The 22,297-nt window shown below is 38.0% G+C and overlaps 1 protein-coding gene across 1 annotated transcript in view; it reads left to right on the top strand.

The window, feature by feature from the left end:
* Positions 1 to 10,927: 10,927 nt before the first annotated feature.
* Positions 10,928 to 22,297, top strand: part of LOC118585176 (arylacetamide deacetylase-like 2) — a 29,487-nt gene continuing 18,117 nt past the window's right edge. The window contains exon 1 of the mRNA XM_036189370.1: positions 10,928 to 11,065. Within this exon, the coding sequence (XP_036045263.1) occupies positions 10,928 to 11,065 (138 nt within the window). The remainder of the gene's footprint in view (positions 11,066 to 22,297) is intronic.

Here is a 22,297-nt window from a genome sequence, read left to right as displayed (position 1 = left end):
AAGTTATTTTTGTTATACTGTATATTTGTTATAGAAATGATAGAATAAAATGTAGATTATTGAATCTACTTTTAAATCAAAAAAGTAACTACTAGTTTTAAATATTTACATTGATATGGATTTTTGTAAATTGATAGAAATTTAAGATTAATTTATGGTTAGAACATACTGTACAAATATTTCTATTATTGTGCAAAGTATTATATGTATACAGTTCATCTAATAAGGTAAATTAAATTTCTAGTCCTTGAAAGTTGTTATTATAAACTATTTAGGATAATAAAGAAATGCATTTTAGTAGTCAGTCACCTATTACAATCAAACTTCTAGTCATGTTAGGTATGTTCTCAAGATCAAACAGATATATTTTAGATAGGAAAGTAGTCTCCAAACACTTCAGAGATCTACAGAATATAGCATTTAAGATGATATAAACATAAAGTTATTTTTTATTACAATGAGACATGTCTGCTCCTGGCAGCACCAATCTACTTCAGAGATGATGGGCATTGAAGCAACTCCATATGGATTTTACTTTCACTGGGCTAGAAATTTTTCTTACCTCAACTGCTGATAGTATGCTGTCCCAATTGGACAAGCAGAACATAAAAGAAAGTGACAGCTGAACTTTGTCAAGACAAGGTGGGACAGTCCTTCAAAATTCCTGTTTCACAGTTAAGTCTGTCAGCTGTTGTAGGCCTGTAGACCAAAGATGATGCCCTAACATTGCAGAGGAACATTAGGTGACTGTTCAGAAAGTCATCTGTTTCTGTCATCTCTCACATTTTTGGAAGTTCCTTGCTTGTACTTCCTGTTTACTCAGGTAATATTATATCCTTCTCAGGTCTCTGATGGAGTTGAAGAATTTATAGTTATAGTTTTCCTTTTTAACAAATTCAGAATGATATTCATGAAAGAGATTTAAAGTATATAAGCTTGAGAGACATAAAAAATAGTGTTGGATTGGTAATGCAAGTTAGGGTAGAAGGTGATTAAGATACAACACTTTGGACTCACCAAGTCAGGATATGGAGTATTTTCTCTGAATTTGTCAAATGTTATAGACTAAAGATTGTTAATGTAATTATTGCCTTATATAATTGTATATAGTTATTGTACTTATTGTATATAGTTTTTCTATGTTAATTAAAACCTTTGTATTTTGTTTTAGACAAAAAGAGGAAAATGTTATATGATATTTTGATTGTGTTCTGACAAATAAAGCTTGCCTGGAGATCAGAGGGCAGAGATAGCTACTAGATAACCATAGAGGCCAGGCAGTGGTGGCATACACCTTTAATCCCAGCTTTTGGGAGGAGGAAACAGGAAGATCAGGAGTTCAAGGCCACCCTGAGTTACACAAGATTGACCAGTCTAAAAGAGAAACAGAGCCTGGCAGTAGTGGTGAATGCCTTTAATCCCAGCACTGGGGAGGTGGAGACAGGACTATAAGGAAAGTGGAGACAGGATCTTGGACCATTTATTCTGAGGATTCCTACAGACAATATCCTCCCCCACCCCCCATTTCAGTCTCAGATCTCTTGGAGGTAATAGTCTCTAGTGGCTGCTGCTCTGCTTCTCTCATCTTTCAGCTTTCACCTCTGATATCTAACTCCAGGTTTTTATTTAATAAAACAAATTAGTGCCATGCTTCATCTGGAGGCAAATACATTGAAAGATAGTGGCGGGGGGATATGGGAAGTTTTGCAGGGAGGAAAAATATTTTAATTAATTTATAATCTCAAAAAAAATTTAAATCAGGAAAAAATTATTCAAATAATCAAATGATATTAAAATCAAAACTTAAAAATCTTATGGAAAACAACAAAGATATTTATAAATAGTGTTAGTTGCATATATTAAGAAACTAGATATACCTCAAATAAATAATTTAATGATGTAATTTATAAACCTGAATTGAGAAGAGCAAGTAGTCCTAGCAGAGGCAGGTAGATCTCTGAATTATAGGCTAGCGGCCTACTGAGTGAGTTTTAGTGTAACCAGGGCTACACAAACTAACCCTGTCTTGAAAAAACAAAAACAAAAACAAAAAAAAAAAAAGGAAGAGCAAGGCAAACACCAATTAGTAAAAGGAATCATTATAATTAGGGTATATTTTAGCCTATGCAAATGAAAACAAAACTAGACCTAAACTCCAAGAACAAAAACATCCACTTACTACTTGGGCCTGTAACTAAACAGGGTTCTCAAGAGCAAAAGTATAAATGGACAAATGGGGCAGAGAAGTTTTTTGGGGTTTTTTTGGTTTTTTTTTTTGTTTTTTTTTTTTTACTTTTTTTTTTTTTCAACATCCTTGTCTGTGAGGAATACTCAAAACAAAAAATACTTTGAGATTTCACATTATCTCAATAAGAATGACCAAGAGCAGCAAAAAGAAATGCTAGCATGGGAATGGAAAAAGGAAAATACTTATTCCCTGTTTAAGCAAGTGCCATTGGTACAACTACTATCGAAATCAGTGTGAAGTTTCCTCAAAAAAATCTAAAAATATATCTACCATATGATACATCTATACCATTCCTAGACATGTTCGCAAAGGACTCTATATCCTACCCAAAATATATTTGCTTATTCATTTTTCATTACTGCCCTATTCTCAATACTGAAAATATGGGAACAGCATAGACATACATTAACTGATGAATGGATAATGAAATATGCACAAATGAATATCACTCCATTTAAAGAAAAAATAGAATTATGAAATTCATAAGTAAATGGATGGATCCTGAAATAATGGTTCTGAGTAAAGTAACTCAGAAACACATTACTGCATATTCTCACTCACATGTGCATGCTTCTTTTTGAATCTTTAGATAATGTGTTTAAACTGGTGTACACATAGCAATCAGAAAACTGATATGGCTATGGGCAGATTTCAAGAAAACAGTTATTATAAATGGGGAAAGGAATAATGGAATAGAAAGGATTTATGGAATAAAGGATGGATGGGCAGGCTAAGGAGGGAATATGAGGAAGGATAACAGAAAAACCTTTCATATCTACTATTTTATATGCTTCCTGAAATATATACATGTTATGAAAAGAATTTAAATGTAGTTGTCATATATCAGGGGAACAATGCTCCTTCCAGACACCATTGTCTATCAATGAAAAGAATCAGTGCCAGGTAAGGGAAGACACTTTCCAAGATGGTAGTCAGTGGGTCCTATAGTTCATCCCCAAACCTTACAGGCTATTGCAATTGCTCTTGGATACACTCCAGAACTTGATGGTAAGACTCTATTGCTGAAGACATTTGAGTCATAGGGCACGGAAGAATCAAGATAGTGCAGATCTAGAAGCTTTGGCACTGCTAGCTAGATTTCATCGTGCTTCAGGATTCCATATACATTACTGGAAAAAAAAACTTGTGAGCTACAGTCATCACTGGTATTGCAAGATATGCCTACTGGTGCAATAGCAGAATGATTGTTATACAGATAACCCTCCACTTTTGGAACAATGTGGAACAATGCATTCTCAGTCTCCTGTGGTTTCCACTGCAATTGATGCTTCATCCTCCCTTAAGGCTGTCATGATCTCTGCAGAGAGATTCTGAACCTACCACATAGTGCTGAGCCTCAGCAGCTTCCTATATCCCTGAATGCATTAAAAAGGTACCACATGAGAGACTTCTATACTATACACTATTTAACGAGTTGGCAGCTTGAAACATTCTCTTTGCTCCTCACTGAACCACAGCTTCTGTTTGCTGACTTCCAGATCTCACCACAATGATGTTGATCTCTTATTAAGCACAGCTGATTACATTTTACCCCAGACATCCAGCAACAAATATCCAATAAAGGAAAGCTTGCACTTCCATATATTGCTCATCAAAATATCCCATAACTCTGTCTCATATATGCTATTTGCTTCTCTCTGAAACTTCACAAGCAGGCTTCCTTCATCTGGACCTCCCTCAGCACTTCTATCTCCTTAGCTGTCATAGCAAATGATTAATCCCTGTGCAATCAATGTTATTTCTAGGCCAGAGCTCCAAAACTAACCAAAATTCCTCCAAAATAACACTACAGCAATATCCCTCTTACAGGTAACAATTTCTACCCTACTTTACTTCCTTTACCAAAAACAGCCTACCAGTGTGTTAGTGCATGCATGCCTATGTGTGAGTATATGTCTATCACTGAGGGAAGCTGGACCAAGCACTCTAGAAAGGAACATGGAGGCTGGAATTGAATGAGAGACCATGGAGGCATGCTGTCCATTGGCTTGCTTTCCATGATTTGCTCCTCTTACTTTCTCATATAACTCATGACTTCCTGCCCAGGGATAGCATATCCCACAGTAGTCTGCCTCTTCACCAAAAATTAATTCAGATAATGTCTCACAGACATGGCCACAGGTTAATGTTATAGAACCAATTCCTCAATTTAGGTTTCCAATTCTTGCTTGTGACAAGCTGACAAAAACTAAAAACTATGTAGCATACAACACTAAAACCAGTTAAAATTCCATGAAAATGACAAACTAATGTCCATGATTAAATATTTCCAAAATACTCATATACCAAATTCAAGGACACATGCAAAAGTTCACTCACCATAAGAGGACTTCATTGTAGAGGTGAAGGTGTGATTCAATATACATAAATCAATACATGTTGTAAATACTGTAAATGAATTCAAGGAAAGAAATCATAGGAATTTCTTAGTATGTATAAAAATAGATTTTGATAAAGCACAACACCATTCATGATAAAAAATAATTTTCAAATAAGAAGAAACATATCTCAACATAATAAAGGATATATGAAGAGACATTTGTGTAAAAATGAGAAGGGTGTGAAATTTCCATATTTTTATTTAATTTAGTGCTATAGTCTTCACTAAAGAAATAAGACAAGATAAACAAATAAAAGAGATATGAGTAGTAATGAGAAGTAAAAGCTTTCTTATTTGCAGGGGACATGACTTAACATGTAAGTGAGCCTAATGCTCTACAAGAAAACACTGAGAACTGAAAAGTACATACAATTAAATGGAAGGTGACAAAATTAAAGTGCAATAATCAGTAGCCTTCCTCTACAACTGGCAATCATTTTGAGAAATAGATCAGTGAAATAATCTCATCATCAATACTTTGAGAAAAATAGTACCTCGTGATTCATTTAACAGTGGAAGTGAGAGATATTTATAATGAAAAGATTAAAACTTTAAAGAAACTGAGAAACTAAAGAAAAACCAAACACGGCTAAGGATATCAATAACTAGTACTGAGAAAATGTTCATTATATAAAAGCCAAATGTAGATTCAATGTAGTCTGTTAAACTTGTGGTGTCATTGTTTACTGAAATAGATTAAACCCTGCTTTGGAATAATCCTGTTGTACACTGTAAAGATTTGTCACTCAAATTGGTTTAATAAAATGCAGATTGGCCAGCAGCCAGGAAGGAAGTATAGGGGTGACCAAACTAAGGATGATAGGAAGGAAAAGGGCAAGTCAGGAGAAGCCAGGCAGTTGCCTAGCAAACAGGATGTGTAAAAATGAGGTAACAAGCAATGAGCCACATGGCAATGCATAAACAGAAATATGGATTAAGTGTAAGAGTTAGCTAGAAACAATCCTGAGCTAATGGCCGAGCATTGAAAGGAACTATCTGTCCCCTGACAGTGCCTGGTGTCCACTACACTTTGTTTATCAATTGGGTGGCAAGGGTAACTGCAGGAAAACTCCTGGCAGTGATCAGATATTTACATCGGCAGCTGGGATGCCCTCCCAACCCCTGTTGAAAAATCAGAGCCATGCAGCTTCAGCCTGGGCTTAAAATGCTCAAATCCCCAATAATATCATACCAGTATTTCTAGTTGCAGTGGAAGCCAGGGACTGATGGGGAGTAAAAACCAACCAGCAGAAGGGCTGCTAGGTACAGAACTTTGGAGGATGTGCTGGGCCTCTGTAGTTTCCAATGGCTGTAGAACTAAGGCATCCTGATGTCTAAGGACATTTACTATTTCCCTTTCATTCTCCCATCTCCCCACTCCCTCTCTCTCCCTCTCTCCCCCAACTCCTCTCTCTCTCACCCTCCTTTCTTCCTCCCCAACCCTCTTTGTCCCTTCCTCCTTCCTTGCCTAATTTATATTTTGGAGAAAGGTCTTGCCCCATAGTCAGACTGCCCTGGAGCTTTCTGGCCAAGTTCACTGTGAATTCAGGATTCTTCCTTTGAACTCCCTGTTGCTGGGATTACAGTTGTGCTCCACCATGACTGACTTAACTTTGTTCTGTTTCTTTCAGTTTATTTGAGTTGGAACACCTCCTTAAAGGCTACCACATGACCCTCTGTACTTAAAGGGGCAATTGAGAGCTTCTCACATGGCCTCCCTTTTTCTCCTCTCAGGCTTGTCTCATGTATCTAAGTGGAGAAAACTTCTTGCTTTAAGGGATCATGAGATTGGTTAGGTTAACCCATCTAATCATTTTGTCTGAAGGCCCTTGTTTAAAAACTTCATTCCACCTACAAAATTTCTTCATAAAGTACTAAGATTATTGTCTGACTAGACTAGATCAGTCTCCAGTGACTGGGAATCTTGAGGAGCCATCTTGGAATTCTGCTTGCTACAAGGGTTTTGTCTTTTTTCTGTCTGCAGTTGTGAGTCTGTTGTGGATTCTTTTGCATTTATACTGCTTGCAGTTCACTGAGATATTGGAGTGTGGGATTGTGTCTTCTGTCTGTGGTGATATTTTATTTGTGGTCTAACAAATAAAGCTTGCCTGAGGGTAAGAGAAAAAAGCCAGTCACTATAGTACACATAGAAGCCAGGCAGTGGTAGTACATACCCTTAATCCTAGCATTTGAGAGGCAAAGATTTGTCTGGATCTCTGTGAGTTCAAGGCCACACTGGGAACAGAGGCCGATGTGGTGGCATACACCTTTATTACCAGCACTAGTTAACTATAGAGGTCTGGAGGTTTGTACAGACAGACAGGAAGTGATATAGCTCAAGGGACAGAAGAAGTGATGTAGCTATGTGGAGAGAGGAAGTAAGATGGCAGGGTACAGAAAGGTATATTAGACATGAGCAAACAGGAAGTCTTGCTCTGGAGGCTGGTAAGATGAGGTTGGCTGAGGTTTGTTCTATTCCTCTAATCTTTCAGTTTTTACACCAATATCTGGTCTGGGGTTTTTATTAATAAAACCTTTTAAGATTCGTGTTACATCTGTCAGGTTGGACCTCAGTCTCTTCCAGCTCCTCCCTTGCTTCTTCTCTGTTGTGCTTGTGAGAGTCAACCAGGCATGGAGGATGAATAATGAACAATGGACAAAAGCATTTCTCTTTTATTTGCTACCCTTTATTTTTTCTCTGATTCTCTTGAGATAAGTTTTATTCTCATGCCTTTCATGGCTTCATGTTTATGTTTGTACTAAAACCATTGATCAAATCCTTCACTATGGTTTCTTTATATTCTTTTCTATCAGAAAAAAAAAATGGCATTTCAGAATCCAACCCATTTTAAACTCCTCCTCCTCCTCCTCCTCCTCCTCCTCCTCCTCCTCCTCCTCCTCCTCCTCCTCCTCCTCCTTCTTGATTATAAATTCTGTCTTTGAAAATTTGAGGGTAAACGGCACTTACCTGACTGGATGGAGGAAGGATAAGGTCCATCAAATTCCCTGTGAGTTCTATGCAGTTCAGAGGAAAAAGGGAGTGAGAACATGCAAAAGGAAGCTAATATTGTAGATCTTGATGTTTCCAGGACACAATGTGGGATCGTCCCTTCAGCTCATTTGCAGCCTCTGTAGCCCTCTTCCACCCACAGTCCATGTAGTTCTCGTTCCCAAAACTGGAGAGTGACACTTTACCAATATTCTCTTATTAAGATAGTTATCAAATATGAGGACATCATGGGATTAGGAAGAGGCAGAGTTCAGGGAAGTTCTCTGGAATCCACAAGGATGACCCCACCTTGGAGTGCTGGCAGTAGTCTAGAGGGTGCCTGGTCTGGTCCACTCTGGTGACCAGTCTGGTGAATACCCTAACAGTCATCAGTCCAGTGACTGATGGAGGCAGATGCAGAGATTCACAGCAAGGTGCCAGGTTGAGCTCCAAGAAGCCAATTGATGAGAGAGAGGAGGGATTCTGCAGGTGGGGGACTTTGAGATCATGATGGGAAGATGTGCAGAGATATCCTGCCACACTAGTGGAAGCCCATGAACTGTAGACTAGTGACTGTGGAGCCCCCATGGAAAAGCACTAAGCCCTCTGCATATGGAAGGGGGTTGTTTGGCTTGAACTGTTTGGGGGGCACCCAGGCAGGTGGATTGGGATCCATTCCTGGTACATGGGCAGGCTTTTGGGAGCCCAGTGACTCTGGTGTGATGCCTTGAGCAGCCTTGATGCAGTGGGGAGGGGCTCGGACCTGCCTAGGCTCAGTGTGCAGGGCTCTGCTGACTCCCCATGGGAGACCTTGATTTGGGGGATGCGGGGATGTGGGATGGCTTGGGAAAGAGGGCTGAGGGGGTGGGAGGAGGGAGGAGTTGGGATCTGTGGGTGGTATGTGGAGTGAATAGAAAATTTCTTAATAAAGAAAAATGAAAAAAATAATTTTAAAATGGGAAAAAGATAGTTATCAAAAGAGGGTTGGCTTAAGATTGTGACATGAAACAATGAAGAGTGCCAGGAACAGCTTCTGCCCACCAGTTATAGAGGAAGGTGGGAAGGCCCTCTTCTGGGAAGGTATTTTATGGCAGAACTGGTAGAATATAGTTAAGTGAAGAATTTTCACAAAGGAACTGAAAAATACCATGTTATAGTCAATTGTTAAAATCTGTTGTCTAATCTGAAGATTTGGAATACCACATGCAGTAAGTTTAATCAACATATAGTTTTCCCACAATTATATGAGTAACTATATAAAGCTAACAATTTTTTTTGGTGGGGGGTTCCAAGACAGGGTTTTCCTGTGTAGCTTTGAGCCTCTCCTGGAACTCACTTGGTAGCCCAGGCTGGCCTCAAACTCACAGAGATCCACCTAGCTCTGCATCCCAAGTGCTGGGATTAAAGGTGTGTGCCACCACCACCCAGTTAAAGCTACCAATCTTAATAGATGATGAGCCACATAGCTATTCATCATCAAATGGACTCATTCATAATTTGGTAAAGAATAGGAATTTCATTTCTAATTGCCTCTAAAGATCACTGTCTGAGTAGATTTGAATTTTCTTTTTTCATCTAATTAATGAAAATTTTTCATTTATTTTTAATCCTGATCAGTTCCCCCCCCCCCATCTGCCTCCCCTCTACCCTCACCACCCCCACCTACTTCTCCTTACATTCAGAAAGGGGCAAGCCTCCCATGGGCATCAACAAAGCATGGCACTTCAAGTTGAGGCAGGACCAAGTTTCTCCCCCTACATCAAGACTGGTCAAGGCAACCCAGCATGGGAAATAGGTTCCCCAAAAGTACCAGGGAAAGATCCTGATCCCACTACTAGGAGCCCCACAAAGAGACCTAGCTACACAATTGTCACACACATGCTGAGGACCTAGCATGGTTCCACAAATGCTCCCTAGCTGTTGGACAGTGTCCTTAAGCTCCAAAGAGCTCAGCTCAGTTGTCCCTGTGGGCTCTCCCATCATGACCTTGAATACCCTAGCTCATGAAATCTCTGTTCCCTCTTTCCAACAGGACGCCCTCCCAGAGATTGGTCTAGGCTTGGCTGTGGATCTCTGTATCTGATTATATCAGTTACTGGATGAAGGCTCTCTGAGAGAGTAGTCAACAAACTAATTACAGGAGCTGACCAGTTCAGGCACCCTCTCTACTATTGCTGGGAATCTTATCTTGGGTCATTTTGTGAATTCTTGTGAGTTTCCCTGGCACAAGGTTTCTCCCAAACCCTGAAATGGCCCCCATCAAGACATCTCTTTCATTACTCTCCCCCACTGCACTGTCCTGCTCCCTACCTGCCAAACTTAATCCATCATGTTCCCATCCCCCCTCCCTTCCCCAGCCCCTACCCCCATGTGCAGTTTACACAGGAGATCTCTTCTGTTTACCTGTCCTTCAAGCCTTCCTTGTTACCTACCCTCTCTGGAGTTTGTATTGTAGTCTGATTATCCTTTACTTTACACCTAATATCCACAAGTTTTTCGTTCTGAGTCTGGATTACCTCACCCAGGATGGTTTTTTTCTACTTCCATCCATTTGCTTGCAAATTTCATGATGCCACTGTTTTTTGTTGTTGCTGTTGTTTTTTGTTTTTTGTTTTTTGTTTTTTGTTTTTTGTTTTTTGTTTTTTGTTTTCCAGCTGAGTATTGCTACATTATGTGAATGTACCACATTTTCTTTATCCATTCTTTGGTTGAGGGGGATCTAGGTTGTTTCCTGGTTTTGACTATTACAAATAACACTGCTATGAACATAGTTGAGTAAGTATCCTTGTGGTATGATTAAGCATCTTTTGGGTATATGTCCAAGATTGGTATAGCTAGGAACTGATAAACTGTGCTGTAGGTGTTAGCCTCAAGGTTGATTAGACATTACTTAACATTTTACCTTGTTTTTAAACTGTTATCACTGTTCTTTGCAAAATAGCTAGAAAACAAAGCGATCATTTGGTTCTTTTTTTGGTGTGTTCTAATCAGAGTGCTAAATGCTTCTGCTTCTCTGGTGTTATGTTGAAAGAGGAGCCCACTGATCTCATAAGCTTATGCCATTGCTGCACACTTTATAAGACATTCTGTTGTAAATTCTATTTCACAAAGGTGTGCGGTTGAGTAACCAGTTTCATCTGTGGCTTGATCTGAGAAGTGAATGTCAAGTCACTAATTCTAAAATTATCATTTTATCTCAAACAGTTCACCTACCTTTGTCTTACTGCTCCCTAGTCTATATATGAGATGCTGTTGACTGTTACCACAACAAGTTTGGTAAAGATTTATCATGGAGTACAAAACTCTGTGCTTCGGATTTTCCTGTATTCTATTTGCTTATTATGTTTATTCACCTCTTCCAGAAAATATTGAAGAACCCTGGAAAGTGAGATTCATGGATGTTCTTATAAAAATGACTTCACTTGTGGTAATATATTTTTACTGGGGAATTAGGGTGCCATGCTATAAGTATATTTGAAACTTCTTTTACATCAAAGTATTTGAAAGAGATTTTAGTTTTCTTTCTTTTTTGTTATGGTTGTTTGGTTGGTTTGGTCTTGGTTTTGGTTTTGGTTTTGGAGTTTCAACATGGGGTTTCTCTGTGTAATCCTGTTTATCCTGTAACTTGCATTATAGATAAGGCTCACCTTGAATTCAGAGATCTATTTCCCTCTGCCTCCTGAGTGCTGGTAGAAAAGATATTCACCACCAACTGGCTTTCTTTATGATATGTAAACCAGATAATATTGCTGTATATTTAATAACTAACTCTCTTAAGTGATTTCTACAAACAGGAGTACATTCAGTGTTTGCTAAACCATTATACATAGTAACCATATGTCAATATCATAATACAAGAAATAGTTTTATCTGAAAAGAATATTTGGGAATTGCTAGGAAGTTTGGAAATGTTTAATGTTTTTAATAATACCTAGGATCCTACAGCCTCTGAAAACTCACTCTTTTATGCCCATTAAGTTTAAAGTTTTGTTATATTTAATCATTTCATTCTAGTGATTTTCTAATTTTAAATTAGTTCTCAAGAGTTCTGTTCACATAAATTTTGCATATTCTTTGTGTTACTGAGGTCTCCAAATTTGATTTGGGTACATTTGTCAATATTAAATATGTGAGCAGTTTTCCCTATGATGGTAATGAAGCTGTTATTATAAGTTAGTACAACTAGTATATTCACAATTAGATGAAATGTGTTTTAACTGCATACAGAAGTGATAGAGGCATTTATTCTACTTTCTCAGATCTTTTTACTACAATTTCACTTTGAAAAAGTCACTGTTATTCATATTTTAAACATGAATATAAAGAGTCAGCATAGAGGAGCTGAAGAGATGGTTCAGTGGTTAGAGCACTGGCTGCTCTTCCAGAGGATTTGTGTTCACTTCACAGCACACACATAGCAGCTCACAACTATCTATAATTCCAGTTCCAGGGGACACACACCAATGACAAAGCACCAATGCACATACAACAAAAATAAATATGTTTTTTAAAATGCAATTAAAAATTTATCATATAAAATTAATGCATAATTTGAGATAAGTCTAGTTTTAAAGTGTTTTATATTTGTATACAGTGAAATAGTCATATTTTCATAGAAAATTCATGCATTATATTCTGATCATGGTTTCCCCTCTCCCATCTCCTCCAAGACACTCCTCACCTCCTCACCCACCCAATCCCACCCCTTCTTTCTCTCTTTTCTTTTGAAAACAAACAGAAAAGCACAACACACACATATAATTATAAAAACACAAAATTGGAAGCCATAAATTACAAGGAAAAGAGCAGTAATATAAAAAATGGCCTAAAAATGCAATATTAGGCAAAACAGTATAGAGGTCATGTTGTGCTGGCGATGGGCTTACCCTCAAGTGTGGTTTATATATCTAGTGAGACACCATTGGAGAACACTAATTTTTGCATTGCCAGCAGTGATTGGTTGGAGATAGCTTCTTGGTTAGTGATAGGAGAGGAGCTCCTGCCTACATTCCCCTCTCAGCACTGAGACCCCATCTGGTTTGAACCTGTGTAGGCCCTGTGCATGCTTCCATAATCTCTGAGTTCCTATGTGTGTCAGTTGTGTTGTATGTGGAAGACACTGGTTCCTTGGTGTCATCTATTTCCTCTGCCTCTTACAGTCTTTAACCTCCTCTTCCACATGGCTCCCTGAGCCTTGAGAGAAAGGCTTTGATGAAGACATCACATTCAAGAATAAATATAGCAAAGTCTCTCACTCTCTGCACAGTGTCTAGTTGTGGGTATCTGGATTTCTTCCCATTCACCACAGGAAGAAGCTACTCTGATGATGGCCGAGCAAGACACTGATCTATGTGCATAACAGAATTTCATTAGGAGTCCTTTATTATCCTTTAGCAGGTCAAAAGCATTTGATTTTCCCCTAGGCCCATCACCTGCCCAATCTGAGGATCTTTGCCACCTGAGCAGAGTCAGGCATTGGTTCCATCTCATAGAGGGGGCCTTAAATCCAGTCATAGGGTGGTTGGTTACTTTTACAATATTATGCAACTATTTCACAAGGACATCATGAAGGCAGGTGCTGTGGATATTGCTCCATATGCTTTGAATGTGTTGCTCTCTCTGATTGGTTAATAAATAAAATTCTAATTGTCCAGTAGCCAGGCAGGAAGAATATTATAGGTGGGATAAGCAGAGAAGAGAATTCTAGGAACAGGAAGGCTGAGTAAGAAGTCACCAGTCTGACACAGAGGAAGCAAGATGTAAAAGTACTGGTAAGTCACAAGCCATGTGGCAACTTATAGATTAATAGAAATAGGTTACTTTAAGATATAAGAACTAGATAGCAAGATGCCTGCCATGGCCATACAGTTTATAAGTAATGTAAGTCTCTGTGTGGTTACTTGTGTCTGAGCAGCTGCGGGCCTAGGCAGGACTGGAGAAAACTCCAGCTACAGGCAGGTCACCATTGAAATCACAGGGTTTGTAGCTGCGTTGGTCTTTACCTTTCTCACCTGGTAGTGTGCAGAGTTCCTTCCAGTGCGATGAACAACAGTCAGTAGGGGAGAGGGCTCTAGTGAGGCAACAGTTCAACTTCTACATGTTGACTGATATTTAGGTGATATCTTCTTAACATCAATTTGTGGAGAGCAACCATTAGTCTTGGCAATGGCTTGAATTATTTCAAGGTTTTCTCAGTGACCATTTGGCAAATTAATAAATTAAATGAACCCATTTCTGACACTGAACTTCTCAGTCGGTGGTAAAAGATGTCTAGTTTTCTATGTTTCTTTCGTATATGTATAAATTTTAAAGATCTCCTACAACAGTGGCTTTCCAATGACCCCTCAAGTTTTAGTTGTTCCTTCCTATATTGTTTCCCTTAACTCACTTTTACTCCTCCTTGTCATGTATAGCATCCTTATTGAAATCTTAAAGGCTAACTTACATATTTAAGAGAATATATACAGTATTTTAGTCACTTCATTCAGGATAATTTGTTTCTAGCTCCACTTATTTACCTACAAAATTCATGAATCCAGTATTATAACTGAATACTGTTCTAGCATATAAATATATCATATTTACATTTTCCATTCATTTGCTAATGGACATCTATGCTGTTTTCCAATTTCTGATTATTATAAAGAGTGAAGTCATGAAAAATGATTGAGTAAGTGTCTCTATAATAAAATGTAGAGTCTTTCAGGTATAAGCCCAAGAATTGTTTAGCTAGGTCTTGGGATATAGAGTGTTCAGTTTCTGAGGAAGTACTACACTGATTTCCATAGTGGCTACTCAGGTTTGCATTCCCATCATCAAAGCATAAGTGTTCCCCTTTCCCCATACCCTCACCAGCATGAGCTGCCATTTCTTTTATTGACTTTAGCCATTCTGACTGATGTAGGATGAAATCTCAAAGTAGTTTGATTTGCATTTCCCTGGTGACTAAACATGGGAACATTTCTTCAAGTGTTTCTCAGCCATTTGTGTTTCATTCTTTGAGAATTCTTTTTAGCTCTATACCCCATATTAAGTTTGTATTTTTCTTGATGTCTAGATTTTTAAATTTTTTATATAGTTCAGATATTAGCCCTCTGTTGAACATGTATTCCATAAAGATATTTTCCCATTCTGTAGTCTGATGCTTTGTTCAAATAATGTTGTTCTTTGCCTTATAGAATCCTTTCCGTTTCATGAGGTCTCATATATCAATTGATGTTCCAGTGTCTCTGCGAATGGTGTCTGGTTCAGAATGTCTCTTTATGCACCACTAAGTTCCCCACTTTCTCTTCTATCAGATTCAGGCTATCTGGCATGCTGTGGTGATTCTTGATCCATCTGGGATTCAGTTTTATGCAGGATGAAAAATATGGATTTATCTAAATTTCTCTATATGCAACAAACCAATTTAACCAGCACCATTTGCTGAATATGCTGTCTTATTCTGATGTGTATTTCTGTCTTCTTTGTCAAAATTCAGATTGCTACAAGTGTGTGGATTTATATCTGGGTCTTCAATTTGATTCCATTGATCAGTGTGTATGTTTTTTGTGCCAATACCATGCTGTCTTTTATTTATGTAGCTCTGTCATGTAATATGACATTGGGAATGGTGATATCTGTAGCTATTCTTTGATTATTTAGGATTGTTTTAGCTATCATGATTATTTTGTATTTTTATGTGAAACTGAAAATTATCATTCCAATTTCTATGAAGAACTGTATTGGAATTTTGATGAGGATTACATTGAATCATTAGATTGCTTTTGGTGGATTTGGCGTTTTTACTGTATTAATTCAACTGATCCATGAGCATGGGAGATTTTTTTCATCTTCTGATATCTTCTTCAATGTCTTAAAGATTTTATCATAAAAGTCTTTCATTTGCTTGGTGGCAAATACCCCAAGATATTTTAATTTTTTGAGGCTACAGTAAAAGGTATCATTTCCCTGATTTTTTTCCACAAACTGTTCTTTATTACTATATAGGAAAACTACTGATTTTTACAAGTTATTGTTGTATCCTGTTACTTTGTTGAAAGTATTTATCTACTGCAGAAGTTTCTTGGTGGAGTTTTTAGAACAATCATATTATCTACAAGTACTTGTATCCATTTAATTTCCTTTAGTTGTCTTATTGCTCTTTCTAAAACTACAAGTTTTATATTGAATAGATTTGGAGAGAGTACACATCATTGTCTTGTTCATTTAATTGAATGGTTTTATTTATTTTTTCCATTTCAATTAATTTTGACTATGGGCTTGAAAAAATTGCCTTTATTATGTTGATATATATTGCTTGTATCTCCAGTCTCCTCTGGACTTTTATTATGAAGGGGTGTTGGATTTTGTCAAAGGCATGTTTCTAATAAAATAATTTTGTGGATTTTTCTCCTTCAGCCTGTTGATATGGTGAATTACATTTTTTGATTTCTATTATGTTGAACTATCCATGCATCCATGTAAGAAAACATACTTGGTGGGTGATTTTTTAATGTGGTTTTTTTTTAATTTGGTTTTCAAAGTTTTATTGAGAATTTTTTTTATTATTATGTGTTTTAATTTTATACATCAGCCATGAGTTCCCCCGTCTTCCCCCCTCCCACCACCACCCCCACCTTCCCCACAGCCCCTTCCCTCCATTCCCATCTCCTCCAGGGCCAAGACACCCCTGGGGACTCATTTAAACCTGGTGGATTCAGTACATGCAGGTCCAGTCCCCTCCTTCCAGGCTGAGCATGTGTCCCTGTGTAAGCCCAAGGTTCCAAACAGCCAGCTCATGCACCAAGGACAGGTCCGGGTCCTACAGCCTGGGAGCCTCCCAAACAGATCAAGCTATTCAATTGTCTCACTTATCCAGAGGGCCTGATCCAGCAGGGGGTTCCACAGCCATTGGTTCATAATTCATGTGCTTCCATTCGATTGGCTATTTGTCCCTGTGTTTTGCAATCTTGGATTCAACAATTCACGCTCTTGCAGTCCCTCCTCCTTCTCGACAGTTGGACACCTGGAGCTCCACCTGGGGTCTGGCCAAGGATCTCTGCATCCACTTCCATCAGTTATTGGATGAGAGTTCCAAGACAACTGCTAGGGTGTTTAGTCGTATCCAGGTTTATAAGGGAAATGGGTCTGTAATTTTTTTTCTTTGTTAGATCTTTCTGTGGCTTGGGTGTGAGGGCAATTGTGGCCCTGTAAAAAGAATTAGGTTATATTCCTTTTGGTTTATTTTGTGGAATAATTTAAGGAATATTGGAATTAATTGTTCTTTGAAGGCTGGTAAAATTCTATGCTGATTCCACCTGACCCTGAGATTTTTGTGGAAGGTAGGATTGAGAAACTTTTAATTACATTTTCTATTTCACTAACAGTTATAGGTATGTTTAAATTGCTTATATGATATTGGTTTAGCCTTGGATGGTTGTATATATATCAAGAATTTGCTCATTTATTTTAGATTTTCAGTTTAGAGAAATATAGACTTTAAAGTATGTCCTTGTGATTCTATGGATTTCCTCAGTTTCTAATGTAATGTCTCTGTTTTCATCTATAGTTTTTTGGTCATTTTATGTGCACTGATGTATTTTTGACAATTACATATTTTTATAATACATTCTGGTTACATATCTCTCCACCTTTTAAAATCCCTCTCTTACACTTACCAACCCTATAGATCTAAACTCAGGCATATAATTTTCAGTCTCTTTGGCATTTTCCATTGCAATCTTCCTGGTTTTACCCTTATCCCTGTATCAAACTGTCTGCAGATACCTTTACTCCTACTCTATCTCTATTCTCAGGGGATGCCAATAAATCTTGGTGTAGACTCAACTTTGCTCTTTCTTTTGGACCCTCTCAGCCATTTCTTGTAGCCCATTCACAATCCTTTGTGTCAGCCCTGATACTTAGAAACACTCTCTACCCAGGAGTCCCAGTGGATACATCTGGCAAGGACTCAGGAAGATGATTCATTGTGTCCTTCTTCTACTCCATTATGATATTTCCAATCTTACCTTAAGTCAGGTAACAACTGGCTTATAGATGTTCTTCTTCTCATCTCAAATCCATTCATTGGAGACCTCAGCTCTCAGTTCAGACCCAAAGTCCCCTTATCACTGTCATCCTTGTCTCCTTGAATTACTTTACTTTAATACAATCTGCTGAAGAATCCCCTGCTACTACTATACTTCCAATTCCCCTGAGACACACCACCTTATGGTATGGACATGATCCCCTTGACTCTTTTCTGAAGTCCCTCTTAGCCTCTTCTCCTAGCCCACATTATTGCTCTCTGTTACCTACCAACATGCAGAAACATTCTCTACTTGGCAACCCACAGCCACCACACTTTCCTAAGATCCAGAAGGAGCAACAGAAATCAAGGAATGAAACACCTGTTCAACAATGACAAGACCATATATTAAGATGTCTCAATCACTCCAATTATCCTGTTGTAGAATATTATTTTAATATTTGTTTATGCTGAGGAATTTTACTTTAACCTTGTAAGGTGTGTTACTTTTGTTTATGCTGCATATAAAAACAAGTTGTATCTGTTTTAGTTTGCCTGCATAATGCACTTGACTGGTCTAATAAAAAGCTGAACAACAGCTACACAGCGAGAGGTTAGATGGGGCTGGTGGACACAGAGAACAAATAGGAATGAGAGAAGAAGGAGGAGAGAATGAGGGACTTGCCTGGGACAAGAAGCCAGGCAGACACCAGTCAGACAGACATAGAAAAGTAGTGAAAGTAAGATGTACAAAAGTAAGAAGGTAATAAGCACAAGGCAAGTGGTAGATAAAGAGAAGCAGGTTAATTTAAGTTAAAGTGCTAGCCAGAAGCATGCCTAAGCTAGGCTGAGCATTCAAAGCTAATAATAAGCTTCTGTGTCATGACTGAGAGATGGTTGGTGGCCCAAAAGAAAAAGCCTGGTACACTTTTGCACCCAATATAGGGCCTGAATTTCCACATAGAACCTGAGAAAGCTAAAAAAAAAAAAAAAGAAATGGAACATACAGCTACTTTAAGCGTCTCTGCTGTACAGCAGAGCACAGCCTTTTTCACATTAAGTAAAAACAGCAAGCTAAGTAAGAATGCCTGCTGCTGCCTGGGCACTGACATTCCAGAGCAAGGGTTTGAATGCTGTTCTTGGTCAAACATATCTCTGAACCTGGCCTGCTGGTTTAAGGCTCCTCTTCCCCAACTCAAGAAAAAGGTGGAGCAAGCCACCAAAGCCTCAGCAGAGGACCCAGTGATAGAGCAGCAGTTTTTCACTCACAGAGACAGAAAAGGATAGAAATACAAAGTTAAGACAGATACAGACAGAAAAAAAATCCTCTACAAGGTTGCAATGTATTTAACAATGTGCATAGGCTCAAGAAAGAACAGAAAAAAAAGGTATAGACAGTCAGAAAAAAGTAAATAGTTTATAAATAATAAAGCACATTTTTTAAAGAGATAAGTAAAGTAATATATAAAAATAATAATAAGCCACATAAAGATGGGAAATACACAGGGAGTCTGGATCCTGTATGTTGTTGTATTGACTTTGCATTTTTGAATGCTGATGAGGGAATGACAGCTACTGAGAGACATGGGATTATAAAGGGACTGCTGAAATAAATTAGCCTATATGCTTTAAGAATGCCTTAACTTTAAAAAAAGAAGTCAAAATATGTCACATTGGGGAAGAGGTTATGCTTTTGTGTCCATGGGATAGGAAAGGCTGTAGAATTCTACAAGGTCTGTGCTCTAGAATATTACTTTAACTATATAAAGATGTGTTACTTTTGTTTGTGCTTAATTATGTGAAGACATGTTGCATCTGTTTCACTTTGCCTGTGTAATGCACCTGATTGGTCTAATAAAAAGCTGAATGAAAAATAACTATGCAAAGAAAGGATAGGTGGGGCTGGCAGACAGTAAGAATAAGTAGGAAGAAAAATTTAAGCTCAAAAAGAAGGAGATGAATGAAAGGAGGAAAGAATGAGTGGCATGTCCAGGGCAAGAAGTGAGGCAGATGCTAGCCAAGAAGACAAGTGAAGCAATGAAAGTAAGATGTAGAGAATTAAGGAAGGCAATGAGCCCTGAGGCAAAAGGTAGACAAAGAGAAACAGGGTAATTTAAGTTAAAAGAGCTCACCAGAAATAAGTCTAAGTTAGGCTGAGAATTCAAAACTAGTAATAAGTCTCTGTGTCATGATTTGGGAGCTGGTTGGTGGCCTGGTACACGTGATCCCAGATACCTCCACACAGCACAAAAACACAAACATTAACAGCCAAGTCAAAATGTCTCCACTAGAACTCAGTGAATCCACTACAGCAGGACCTGAGAAATACAATATATGTAAGCACAAGACACTGAATTCAAAAGTGCATGCATGAATATGTTCAAGAACCTTAAAGGGAATATGAATAAATCCCTTAATGAAGTCTGTAGGGAAAAAAAGTGAAACGAAATAATGAAAATTGTCAAAGACATGAAAGTAGAAATAGAATCACTAGAGAAAACCAAACCAAGATTAAAATTGCACATGAAAAATGTAGGAAGTCAAACAGAAACCTCAGAGATATTCAAGAAGATTGGTGGATAATAATAAATAATAAAAAATAATTCACTTTCTGATGTGATTTATGGTGATAATTCACTGCTAATTTTCTTTGTTTTTGTCTAAAGACTTAAGATAAACTTTCCAAGGAGGTTTCAATAAAAATAATTTATGATTAACTCTGACTTTTTAACAAAGAAATGACTATCACTTTGAGCAGCTGATTCATCAAATACCTGAATGGAGAGATAGTAGCTCTCTAAAGGCATTGTTTCCAAGCAGAAAGAGATATTCATATCTATTAAGCTTATAAAGACAATACATATCTACATTTTCTTCCAAAACACAAATATATAAATGGTTTGGTAACTAGAGAGGAATGGGTGTTTTTATTAATACTTTCTTATTATTTTTAATTTATTCTTCTCTCATACAAAACTTCCTAGCCCAACTATACTATCTCCTCATTCACTCTTCCCAGGCTTCCCTACCTTGCCTCTTTCCTAGATCCACTTTTCCTCTGTGTCCCTTTAGAAAAGAGCCTGCCTCCCAGGGATATCAATAGAACATGGCATAACAAAATGCCATAAGACAAATCCTCATATCAAGGCTGGACAAGGTAACCAAGTAGGAGGAAAGAATCCCAAGAGCAAAGAGATTCACAGATACCTGATCGCTTACTGTTATGAGTCCCACAAAAAACCTAAACTAAATAACCAAAGCATGGAGGACCTAGTGCAGGCCCATGCCAGCTCTATGATTCCTGCTTCAGTCTCTGTGGGTCCCTATGAGTCCTGCTTGGTTGATTTTGTAGGCTGTTTTCTCCTAGTGTCTTCAACCTCTCTAACTCCTGCAATCCTTCCTGCTCCTCTTCTGAAGGGTTCTACAAGCTTCATACCTGTTTTGCTGAGGATCTCTGCTTCCATCAGCTGTCAGAGGCAGCCTTTCTGCTGATGATTGGGCTAGGCACAAATCTATGAGTAAAGCAGAATATCACTAGGAATAATTTCATTAATATTTTTGTTAGTTGTGTTTGGTTCTACACTATTTCTCTGAGCTATCAAGCTTCCAATTCTTGGCCATCTAAGCAGATTTGAGCCTGGGCTTCCTCTCATGGCTTAGGTCTAAAGTTAGACCACTTATTGGTTGGCAGCTCCCACAAGCTCAGAGCCACCATTGCCCCAGCACTCTTTTAGGCAGGATAGGTTTTAGTTGAAAGTTTTGTGGCTGGGTTGGTTTCCCAGTCCCACCACTGGAAGCCTGTCTGCTTATAGAAAACAGATAGCTCAGAGAAAGAAAGCATAACCAAACACAACTGACAGAAAGAAAGAAAGAAAGAAAGAAAGAAAGAAAGAAAGAAAGGAAGGAAGGAAGGAAGGAAGGAAGGAAGGAAGGAAGGAAGGAAGGAAGGAAGGAAGGAAGGAAGGAAGAAAGAAGAGAAATGATTCCTAATGATACTCTCCTTTACTCATAGGTGTTTATCATCTGTAGGAGTTCCCTGGTAGAATTTTGGGGATTGTTTATGTAAACTATCATATCATCTGCAAATAATGATACTTTGACCTCTTCCTTTCCAATTTATATCCCCTTGATATCCTTCAGTTATCTGATTCATCTAGTTAGAATTTCAAATACTATATTTAATAGATATGGAGAGAGCAGACAGCATTGTCTTGTTCCTCATTTTGATGAGATTACTTTGAGTTTCTGTACATTTAATTTGATGTTGACTATAGACTTGCTGTAAATTACCTTTATTATGTTGAGGTATGTCCCTTGTATCCATATTCTTTTCTATAATTTTATCATACTGCAGTGCTGGACTTTGTCTAAGGCTTTTTCAGCATCTAATAAGATGATCGTGTTTGTTTTTTCATTCAGTTTGTTTATGTGGTGGATTACATTGATTTCCTTATGTTGAACCATCCTTGCATCTTTAGGATGAAGCCTACTTGATCATGGTGGATGATCTTTTTGATATGATCTTGGATTGTGTTTTTAAGTTTTATTGAGTATTTCCATCTATATTAATAAGGGAAACTGGTCTGTAATTCTCTTTCTTTGTTGTCTCTTTGTGTGGTTTACCTATCAGGGTAACTGTGGCCTCATAAA

Source organism: Onychomys torridus, chromosome 6 (genome assembly GCF_903995425.1).
Source record: "Onychomys torridus chromosome 6, mOncTor1.1, whole genome shotgun sequence".
In the NCBI taxonomy this organism is placed as follows: Eukaryota; Metazoa; Chordata; class Mammalia; order Rodentia; family Cricetidae; genus Onychomys; species Onychomys torridus.
This window is presented reverse-complemented; position numbering and strand designations above follow the sequence as displayed.